General features: G+C 41.4%; 1 protein-coding gene and 2 non-coding genes across 7 annotated transcripts; all 3 read right to left on the reverse strand.

The window, feature by feature from the left end:
- Positions 1 to 151: 151 nt before the first annotated feature.
- RPL5 (ribosomal protein L5) lies at positions 152 to 10,184 on the reverse strand. 5 transcript variants are annotated; one of them, XM_008960506.6, is made up of 8 exons: positions 9,959 to 10,184; positions 8,620 to 8,689; positions 8,418 to 8,533; positions 7,165 to 7,299; positions 5,686 to 5,888; positions 4,445 to 4,622; positions 1,435 to 1,523; positions 152 to 310 (listed from the first exon to the last, which is right to left on the reverse strand). In XM_008960506.6, the coding sequence occupies exons 1-8, from the start codon at positions 9,959 to 9,961 to the stop codon at positions 211 to 213; spliced, it is 894 nt and encodes a 297-aa protein (XP_008958754.1). In that variant the 5' UTR covers positions 9,962 to 10,184; the 3' UTR covers positions 152 to 210. The 5 variants fall into 5 exon arrangements, with proteins under 5 accessions (XP_008958754.1, XP_054972013.1, XP_054972010.1 ...); XM_055116038.2 differs by lacking the exon at positions 9,959 to 10,184 and adding an exon at positions 9,716 to 9,931; XM_055116035.2 differs by lacking the exon at positions 7,165 to 7,299 and having other exon boundaries at positions 9,959 to 10,099.
- LOC112438427 (small nucleolar RNA SNORA66) lies at positions 1,223 to 1,355 on the reverse strand. The gene has a single exon (XR_003026849.1). It is a non-coding gene; the product is annotated as a small nucleolar RNA SNORA66 (small nucleolar RNA).
- On the reverse strand, positions 4,695 to 4,789 carry LOC112438414 (small nucleolar RNA SNORD21). Its single transcript, XR_003026838.1, has one exon. It is a non-coding gene; the product is annotated as a small nucleolar RNA SNORD21 (small nucleolar RNA).
- Positions 10,185 to 11,596: the final 1,412 nt, after the last annotated feature.

Raw genomic sequence — 11,596 nt, forward strand, 5'->3', positions numbered from 1 at the left:
CAGGTAAAACAGAAGCCCAAGAAATAACTTTTTTTCTTAAAAAGTTACACTTCTTTTCTTGGAGAAAAAAACCTGTCAACTCCTTTGCTTTTCCAAAATATTTCAGGGTATTTCCTATAAGGTTCATAAGAATAAGAGCTTAACACAGAAATAGTTGCTGTTCATAAGTTTATTATCTATATCTGAAAAAATCATAGAAAATTGTTGGGTTTAGCTCTCAGCAGCCCGCTCCTGAGCTCTGAGGAAGCTTGCCTTCTTTTGAGCTACCCGATCCTTCTTCTGAGCAAGGGACATTTTGGGACGGTTCCACCTACAAAAGATAGGAATATATATTTTTTAAACTATAACTGAAGAGAACAGAATATTTAATTTAAAATTTTAATAAAATTTAATTTTGATAGAGAATATTTAAGACTTTGCAATCAGAAGGAGGTTAAATAATCCAAGTTCAAATACATTTACTTATGTATGATCTTAAGCTAACTTTCCCAAACCCCAACTTCTGTGATGTCCTACTACCATAGGGCCAAAAGTCAAATAGAAGACATGTTAGATTCAGTAATCCCACTTCTAGGTATTTGCCCAAATGTTTTGAAATCAGTTTGTCCAAGAGAGTGGCACTCCCATGTTTATTGCAGCACTATATATTAATAGCAACAGATAAATGGATAAAGGAAATGTGGTATACATATACATAATGGATTATTACCCAGTCTTAAAAATGATGGAAATTCTGTCATTTGCAACATGAATGAAGTGGAGAATATTGTGCTCAGTGAAATAAGCCAGGCACAAAAAGACAAATACTTCATATTCATATAGAATCTAAAATAATGGAACTCACAGAAGCAGAGAGCAGAATGGTGGTTAGAGAGGCTGGTGGGTGCAAAGAATGGGCAGATGATAGTCAAGTATAAAATCTCCAACAGGAGGAATATGATTTTGTTTTTAGTTCTATTGCACAGCATGATGAATATAGAATATCGTACATTTCACAAGAGAATAAATTTCAAATGTTGTTGCCACAAAGTGTTAAGTATTTGAGGTGAATATGTTAAATACATTGATTTAATTACTATACATTGTATTTGTGGGCCATCACATCACTTTATGCTTACATGTTCATTAAGTATTACTTTCTATTCCATTTAAAGATCAAAACATGAAAGATCAACAAAAAGCAACTTGTCAGCCAATAAAAAAATGCAGTAACCAGTACTTAGACTGTACTAGGATAGAAAGAACCACCTCAGTAGTGTCTGAGGCTAACACATTTCCATCACCACAGTTACTTTTGCAAACCTGGTTCCCTTCGCTTCTGCCACATCACGCAGAGCTAGTGATCGAGTTTGCACAATTACACCAACAGTCTGCCCCACGTGGGAACCATTCCCAACCTGTTTTCTTGAAAAGACAAAAAAAAAGACGACATACCTCTTCTTTTTAACTTCTTTCTTGGGCTTCTTTTCATAGACTGGATTCTCTCGTATAGCAGCATGAGCTTTCTTATACATCTCCTCCATCTGAAACAAAGGAAAGCAAACAGTACTTGGTTTCATTTCATGTGCCCTACTATATTAATGCAACCATAACTTATCTTGTCCTTCTAAGCCAGATTCTCAAAAGGAACTAAACTAAATCAATGTTGGTAAACACTTTAACTTCTAAATGTAACTCACCTTTTCCTAACAAATTCCCAATTTTCGCCTTATGCAATGTGAATTATCACCACAGAACTCCATCTTACTCAAGAAAAAAATCAGGCCAGGTGTGGTGGTTCATGCCTGTAATCTCAAGCACTTTGGGAGTCTGAAGTGGAGGATCACTTCAGCCCAGGAGTTTAAGACCAGCTAAGGCAACATAGTGAGACCTGTCTCCATAAAAAAACTAATTAGCCAGGTGGCAATTATTAATGGTGGCATGCACCTGTAGTCCCAGCTACAGGACTACACTTGAGTCCAGGAGGTCAAGGCTGCAGTGGCACAATCACAGCTCACTGGACCCCAGCCTAGGTGACAGAATGAGACCTCATCTCTACCAAAAAAAAAAAAAAAAATTAAAAAAAAAAATTAGCAGGGCATGGTGGTGCACACCTATAACCCCAGCCACCTCGAGAGGCTGAGGTGGGAGAATTGCTTGAGCCCAGAAGTCTGAAGTTGCAATGAGCTATAATTGTGCCATTGCACCCCAGCCCGGGAAACAGAACAAGATCCTGCCTAAAAAAAAAAAAAAAAGTAAGAAAACAAAAAGAAAAATCTGCATGTACTTCTGAGAAATTCAGCCACACTTCTTGAGTCACTCTAAATCAAATTTTTGTCTGCAGAAACAAATATTGCGCTTCTCATTTTAAATACTGTCTGACCTAGATTCTTTCATTCAAGAACAAGTGCCAAAAGTATTAAGATATTAAGATGATGAACGTATGGGACCAAGAGTCACAACACTGACATAGCTTAACTGAGACCAAGGACTGGACACAGGCCAACAAGCAAATTCATCTGTCATCCCACAATCCCTAGACTTTTGTTTTCCATCTTTATCTCACAGGCCTTTAAAAGTAATTCCCAGCATTATGTACCAAGGACCTCTCTACCTTTCACTACCACCAATCTATCCCTAGTATCTAGTGGTAATATAAGGCCTCTAGACCAGAAAGATGTCAGAAGTTTTCCTGAAAAGCCAACCGATCAGATATTTTATTGGGCAATTTTTTGTTTTTTGACATGAAGTCTCGCTCTGTTGCCCAGGCTGGAGTGCAGTAGCGCGATCCCAGCTCAGTGCAACCTCCACCTCCAGGGTTCAAGCAATTCTTCTGCCTCAGCCTCCCGAGTCGCTGGGATTACAAGAGTGAGCCACCATGCCCAGCTAATTTTTGTATTTTTAGCAGAGACAGGGTTTCACCATAGTGGCCAGGCTGGTCTCGAACTCCTGACCTCAGGTGATCTGCCCACCATGGCCTCCCAAGTCCGGGGATTACAGGTGTGAGCCACCATGCCCCGCCAGGGCAATTTTGTTCTAAAACTCACTGAAAAAAAGAAAAAAAAATGCTGCAACTCTCTGAATATCTAATAATTATAGCCCACTACAGACTATGTCACAGTAATCCAGGTCTCTAAAATTATTCAATCAATGTGGAGATGTGATTACTACATGCATTTGCATAAAGATTATTAAAGGAAAATAATGCAAAAATGCTCACTGCATTTGAAACCTCAACTACCTATACCCATTTTGAAAGTTAATTTCCCTACCTCTTTTAGCACTCTATTATAGCTAGCTGTTCACTAACAAATAACAAATCCATTTGATGACTTCATATATAGTCATTCAACAAATCTAAGCAACCCAGTTCCTTCCAAGACATCAGACAAGCAGACATGTAGATAATGCCTGAATTGAGGTAAAGACCACCTCCTGTTGGAGACACATCAGATGTCTGCACAGGATTTCAGCAGGCACACAGGAGGATAGAGGCCACTGTAGATAAAATTAATGAGCCAGCTAGAAAAATACATTAGCCAAAAAGTAGTCTAGCTGAAGGAAGGCACATATACAGGAAAGCATTAGGAAGTAAACATCTGAAAGCACAAACTGGGAGTCTGAAAAGTTCTGAGCAAGTATGACATGACTACATAAAGATATAGGTTAGGAAGTAAATTTTGCAAGACTAGTAGAATCATAATCCAAAAGTAAATGACCTCTTTACCAGGATGAAGTCATAAGTAACAAAGAAATATAACGCAGTAAAAATTAACGTGCACCTACATTACTGATAAAAAACTACTCCTTTTCCTAACTCAGAAACTCAAGCTATTTGTTTATTCAGCCTTTATACTGTGTCCAAAGCATAGAAATAACAGAAAGTGATCATTTCCCAACTACTGTTTTTAAAATTTTTCCTAACCAATAGCTATGCGAAAATAGAAGCTACTACACACTAACGAAAAAGAACCTGGGTCAGGAATGGCTCTCATCTGTAAGCCCAGCACTTTGGGACTCATTCTTGCAAACATGGCTCCCCTCATTTCTACAACATCACGCAGACCCAGTGATCAAATCTCTTTTCCTGTGTATATGTCTGAGATAATGGGAAAGTCCAGAATATAGCACACATATGCTATGAAGAGCTTTCCTCCCAGATGGTATCAAAATAAGTGAAGTTTATTATCTAGCACCTCCTATCAAACAAAGCAGATTACAACTATGATTACAGAAATGACAACTACAAATACAGAACAGCCAAAGCATAAAAGGTAGCCAAATCTTCAGATGCTTGAAGTCTCCCACACTTGAGCATCTAAAAGATTACTAAAAGAATGTTGACAAGTCTAGCTCATGTTGTCAAGAAACACACCTATATAAGAATGTTACCTGCCCCCAAAACAAGTAATAAACCTATTTCCATAAATTAACCAATACAGGCATTTTTAGGTAAATGTTTTACCATGTCTGGAGTTACGCTGTTCTTTATGTATTGAGAGAACTGTTTCTTGTAAGCATCTTCATCTTCTTCCATTAAGTAGCGCATGTAATCTGCAACATTCTGGCCCATGATGTGCTTCCGATGTACTTCTGCATTAAATTCCTTGCTTTCAGAATCATAACCAGGGAATCGTTTGGTACTAAAATAAAGTTATTCATATTTTAGTATATACTCACTTAACTTAGTTTACTAGTAAGAATTTACTTTAGTAGCTGCCATCAGTCCCGTCTTGAAACAATTATCGCATCATATGCAACCAAAGGACCAACTACTGACTGCTCAGTTAGTGGGATATCATCATTCAGCAGCTCATCTCTGAATTCCAGGACAGAAAAGAAATTCATGCTACAAAAACCTTTAAAAGCCATTACCAAGGCTTTCTACCACTACAAAATTAGTTATCCAGCACATCAGCACAGGAAGGAGTTTCAAAACTTATACTCTAAATCCTTTAATTTTCAGTGGGTACATGGGAATAAGTGATTTGTCCAAGATCACAGTTAATGAAATTGTCAAGTGAGAATGCTCTTGGTGTACTTGCAACTAACTCCCCCCACCCACCTCCACATCATAAAAGCAAAATTTCAGTTGGGTTGTATTTTAGGCTTACCAAAAATTACTATTTCTTGGTTAAATCACCAAATGCTAAAATATTCCTAAGAAGTTAATAAATCAAGATGCACAGACTCAACAACAAAAAATATCATTAAACCAATGGAACTACAAATTAACCTACTTAACTTCCCAAAATGGCCTACAATCTTATTCCTAGTTGCAGGTTTAGAAATCTTTCATAAGCCTTTTCCTCAAACTTCTTATAAAATTCTAGGATCCACCTTTTTGCATAATTCAGTAAATCATTTTTATTCTGATTGAAAAAAGAAAGTGCATGGGGAAAGAGGATGGAGTTGCTCATTTCTAATAAGAATTAAGTCATATGCAAAAGGTAGTGGTTTCAATCCCATCTCTTTCAATAACTGGCCCGAAAAACTTGGGACAAGTAACTCTGGGCCTCAGACTCTTAATTTATAAAATGGGCTATAATTCCTTCCTGCCCTACTAGGTTCCTCCTGCATGGTACCTAGGCATACAGCAGGCATTCAACTGATAGCTACTTTAATTCGGTTATCTCCACAGTCCAACTAGTTAAAAACAGGGAAGTACCATGGTCCAGGCACCAAGGTCTTAAATAGTATTCTTACCTGTGAGGGATAGACAAGCCTCCATCCACAGCTCCCTTCAGGGCACCAAAAACTTTATTGCCAGTGGTAGTTCTGGCAAGGCCCGCATCCAAATAGCAGGTGAAGGCACCTGGCTGACCATCAATGCTTTCCACATTGTATTCATCACCAGTCACCTCCACTTGGCCTTCATAGATCTTGTCCATGCCAAACCTATTGAGAAGCTATTCAAGAAACCAATGTAAATGCTGGTTTCAATTATTCAAACTGCTCTAAAATTAAAATAGCTTATGTCATAACCGTAAGGACCACTGACATCTGGAAAAGAAAATTTCCTTCCACACCCACCCTTTCACCAGATCCACTTGCTCATGAATTTTTAAATGCTATTAAAAAAAAAAACTTAAAACATTCAATTTCACTTGAAACAATTTTGTTTTATGACTTTTGCATCTTTGCTACATGTCCACACTTGACTTATGCAGCAATCAATGAGAATGCATAAACTTGATTTATACTTACAATGTTCCCTCCATTAAAACATGTTTATAACCAATGATGAGTGGGTTGTCATCAACCTTGCTGCACATGCTTAACAATTCCATTGCAACACAAGGTAAAAAACTCAGATAATAAAAACAAGGCAAAATCCCATCTTCATCTACCAGGAAAAATGTTTAAAACAAAAATGAATCTTCCCGTCAATGGCCACTCTCCAAAACACTAAGATTCTCTTTTTTTTTTTTTTTTTTTGAGACACAGTTTCGCTCTTGTTGCCCAGGCTGGAGTGCAATGGCGTGATCTCAGCTCACTGCAACCTCTGCCTTCTGGGTTCAAGTGATTCTCCTGCCTCAGCCTCCCAAGTAGTTGGGACTACAGACACACACCATCATGCCTGGCTTTTTTTTTTTTTCTACTTTTTTAGTAGAGACAGGGCTTCACCATGCTGGCCAGGCTAGTCTCAAACTCCTGACCTCAAGTGATCCACCCTCCTCGGCCTCCCAAAGTGCTGGGATTATAAGTGTGAGCCACCGCGCCTAGCCAAGATTCTCCAGTTTTAATGTGCATATAAATCACTTGGTACATACTATCAAAATACAGATTCCAGAAGGTCTAGAGTGGAGTTCCCACGAGTCTGCATTTTTAATGTTTGCCAACATTCAGAATGTATACCTAAGTAGCAAGGGTCTTCATTGTCCAATTAAGTAGTCACTAGCTACAAGTGGATTTTCAAATTCAAGTTTACATACTGCTGGAACTCAACAGCTGCAGGTCGCTAGTGGCAAAACCACTGGACAGCAAATTACAGATTTGTGTCATTGCAGAAAATTTTATTGGAAAGAGCTGACCTAGATAGATCCATTAACAAAGCAGAAAACTGGAAGCAAGCACTCTCCTGAAGCACAACTGAAGCTATCTTATCCATGTACAAACATCTTGCAGAAAACTCTCCAAGCAATCAGCCACAAACTACATCAATTAAAGTCATCTTGTACATACCCTGCGGGCCAGCAGCAGGCCAGTACAATATGCTGCAGCATAATTTGTCAGGCCAACCTTCACACCATATTTTGGCAGTTCGTGTGCATACGCTGCGCAGACTATCATATCCCCCTCTATACGGGCATAAGCAATCTATAGTAAGAGAGAGACTAGGTTAGTAATCTGTTGCTTTCACTGTCTTACTACATCTTAATTATTTTTCAAGGGAATAAAAAAACATTGATGGACACAGATGAGCACCACTTAAAATGCTTAAAACTCTTAGCTGGGTTACCAGTAAATTAGAGGTGCTTAAAAAGTCAAAGAGGAATATCCAAATATTTCAATCATCTTTTGAACTAAACATAACTAAATTCAGCAAAGTCTCAGGAACCTAACGTTTAGTTATCTGAACTTGGGTACGGAGGAAGACAATGCCTTCACAATCAACAAACTATTTGCCCAGGAAACAGGTGTGCCTACCTGCTGCAAAATATCAATAAATCTTAACTCTCAGAATTTCTCCTAGTTGTAAAAGCCCAGGATTCTAGCTTTCAGAGTCCAGTGAGAATGCTCTTAGTACAAGAGCAAAACTGACACTTCCTAAAGGTCTTTCATGCGGGAGCCACCTTTGTACATTTTATTAAAACCTATTTCAAAGAATAAGCAGAACAATCTTAAAGCCCTGTTTAACTCACAACTACCTTTTCAGTGGTCAAGTGGCATATAAGGCCATATAGGAAAAATCAGGACAAACCCTATTCTTCTACTGGAATTGGGATGGGCAAGAACTTCTTACTTACTTCTAATCTCCCCACCCCACACACATAAACTAGGTTTCAGTCTCTTGCTCTGTCACCTAGGTTGGAGGGCTGGGTGTGATCTCACTTCACTGCAGCCTCAACCTCGGGGCTCAAACAATCCTCCCACTGAGTAGCTGGGACTACAGGTGCGCCCCGCCATGCCCAGCTAATTTTCTTACATTTTTTGTGAAGACAAACTCTCACTATATTGCCCAGGCTGGTCTCAAACTCCTGGGCTCAAGCAATCTTCCCGAAGTGCTGGGATTACAGGCATGAGCGCAACCAAGAGCATTTTTTAAAGTACCAAGTTCCCAGGTTCCAATTCTAGACCTACTAAAAGGAAAAATTATTCACTGGATGCTTTTGGAGGTGCTAGACAGCCCTTCTAACACACACACCATGTGCTTTGCTTCCCAAGCACAATTTCTCTAGCAATAAAAAAAGGGGAATGTCTAGAATACAACTTACCTGACAAATGATATCTCTGTTTGTTACACGAACTATCATCCTGTATTTGGGTGTGTTGTATTTATTTTTATCTTGTATCACCAAGCGTTTCCGAGCATAATAATCAGTTTTACCCTCTGAAAGAAAAAAATAATTGTAGAAAGGACACTCCACTGCATCTGCAAAGCAGATTAATATTGTAAACACAAAAAGGTGACAGTACCTCGTCGTCTTCTAAATTTCACTTGGTATCTCTTAAAGTAGGCCTTATTCTTAACAACTTTAACAAACCCCTTAAAGAAAAAAGAATGTTATTAAAACTTTGATGTCTTAGCCTATGATACTTTTGACATGAATTAACCATGTAACAAAGTAACACTTGAACTTCAAGAGTAAACAGACAACTGTCACTTGTAGAATCCCAGGTTTCACAAGCAACTAGGGTCAAGAATCTTTTTCCTCTACCTTCCATGTCACAGACTGGTAGTTTCATAAAACAATAAAAATGAATCCTTAGAGAAATATGGAATAAAAGAAACATACAAAATGCAGGCCCCAATTTATTACATTTAACAGGTATAAAATTATTGTTATATTGCTTTCAAAAGGTTTTAAACGCTTTCAATTTCCATATTTGTTTCTTCAAGGACCAGCACCGGTAATTGTGCCAAACTTTTGCGAAGCACTGCTCTAGACAGCAGTCAGTGGTGCCAAACGTCGGTCTGTTCGGAACACGCTATGTCCCACTTCGAAAACCTAGCCTCAAATAACAACTACGTACCTCTCTCGCTTCCCACGTTATGTTTTTCAAAAGCCTAAATTACCTGCCACAAAGCTTAACTGGGCAAGAGCACATTCAGCAGTAATTCCCCCACTAAAACAGCACTGTTCCCCATCAGCTAAAGCAACATTTCATCCCACCCTTGGGGCCCTACCCCAATAATTAAAAACTCATCCGGCGACGGACTCTACAGGAAGAGGCAGGAGGCACGTATTCCATGTTAAAGGAGCTTCCGGGGCCCAAGGACCCCTCGGCCTCCAAGCTCCACTGACAATTTTGGCTTAAAAGCCACTTGCTCGGCCCACGGGCACAAGCTTCCTAAATCTAAGACTCGCCGGCTCCGACATTCTCCTGGAAAACCCACGAAGTACTCGGTACTCGGAGGTCGAGTGGGACCCGAGGAGCTGCGGCCCCTCCATTCTGGCGTTCCCCAGCTAGGCTGAGGTCGACTGCTTGCGACCTCTCACGCCCGGCCGCTTGCCAGCGCCACCTCACACTAGACGGCAGTATCCCCACTCAGGCTGTCTACTAAACTCACCCTTCTCCCCAATCCGCCATCCAAGCTCACGCAACCCTTCTTCGCCAACCCCTCCCCCAAAGTTCGCGCACCGGGCGGCAGCCATTTAAGGCCACGCTGGGAACTGCACCTAGACCAAGTCAGAGCTAGCAATCTAACGCCATCCGGCCCCTGCGACGCGCGAGACGGGCCCTAGGCTGGCATACGGGCAAGAAAAGGGAACCTCCATGCATCTAAAGCCCCGAGACCGAGGAATCCACTCACCATCCTGCGGAACAGAGACTGGCGTCCGCGGCTCGACAGAGACCTGCAGGCCCAGCGGCGCTAGGGGGTGGGAAAAGGGCCACAGCCCTTGCGCAGGCGCAGTATGTAGCGCGGACGGTCACGCCAGTGACGTGTGGAAGAGAGAGGGCGTCGGCTACAAGGCGTTTTACGTTCCGCCCCCTGCTGGAAGGAGGGTGAATGCCTGCCCAAGCTCTCAAGGTTCCAGCGCTCGGGGTATCTCACAGGATCCGTGCGGTGAGGAGGAGCAGGGAGGATTACTGGAGACTTTCGCTTTCTTTGCTACAGCGTTTTGTTTTGTTTTGTTTTGTTTTGTTTTGTTTTGTTTTGTTTTGTTTTGTTTTGTTCATAACAAACGTATTTTGCTTTTCTAAGCAGGAAAATAAAATAAAATTAAATAGGACAAGTTTGCTTGGGAGCCCTCTTGCCTTCTCTGGGCTACTCATCCTGGTCCAAGAGCATACGGACCCACCCTCCCATCTCACCCCCAGGAAGCCTTCCCTGAGAGCCCCAAGCCTGGGATAGGGGCCACTCCTGTGCCTTCCTACAGCAGCTTTCTACTGGCTTCAGCCCACCACAGACTGTCAACTTTTGGAGGTAGGCCCTGATGTCCACCTCTGACTCTCCAGCACCTAGCAGGGTATCAGCTGCTCACCGTTAGAGCTGGGAGAAGGGACGGCCAACCAGGATGACAGGGTTAAGTGACTCCAAAACACTGCCGCTAGAATAAATCAGAATTAGGATGCCAATTACTTCTGATTCCAACTTGTAATTCCTTATATAATAGGAAAAATAAACAGAGTTCGCTATGGCCGACGTCAACAGAGCTCTAGAGGAGAAAACTTAAAACACTTTTCACAGGAAGTGTGATTCTACTTTTGTGGAGCCACCTTTGAAAGGGTGAAGAAAGAGGTATTCAATTCGTATTTATAGAAAATATTTAAAAACCTTCATTTTGGTGGATTATCAAGTTATTAGCCTACCAAAGGTGCTCCATGTCTTGGTCAGGCCCTGCTTACACTGGAGGCAAAAGCATCAGGAAGGAAAGTCTGCCTGGAAACAGGCCGACTCCTAACTTTTGCATGTTTTAGGGCAGGGGTTCATAGGAAGACCCACATACCATTCATCTGAATATTTAGAAGTCGTGGGCCGGGCACGGTAGCTCAGGCCAGGTGCGGTGGGTCACGCCTGTAATCCCAGCGCTTTGGGAGGCCGAGGCAGGCGGATCGCGAGGTCAAGAGATCGAGACCATCCTGGACAACATGGTGAAACCCCATCTCTGCTAAAAATACAAAAACCAGCCGGGCATGGTGGCACGCACCTGTAGTCCCAGCTACTCGGGAGGCTGAGACAGGAGAATCGCTTGAACCCGGGAGGCAGAGGTTGCAGTGAGCCGAGATCACACCACTGCACTCCAGCCTGGCGACAGTGAGACTCCGTCTCAAAAAAAAAAAAAAAAAAAAAGAAAGAAGTCATGAAGCAGGCTGGATGTGCTGGCTCAGGCCTGTAATCCCAGCACTTTGGGAGGCCAAGGCAGGAGGATCACTTAAACCCAGGAGTTCGGGACCAGCCTGGGAGACTTGGTGAGCCCCTGTCTCTATAAAAAATAAAATCCAAAAA

The sequence above is a fragment of the Pan paniscus genome, chromosome 1, assembly GCF_029289425.2.
Source record: "Pan paniscus chromosome 1, NHGRI_mPanPan1-v2.0_pri, whole genome shotgun sequence".
Taxonomy (NCBI): Eukaryota; Metazoa; Chordata; class Mammalia; order Primates; family Hominidae; genus Pan; species Pan paniscus.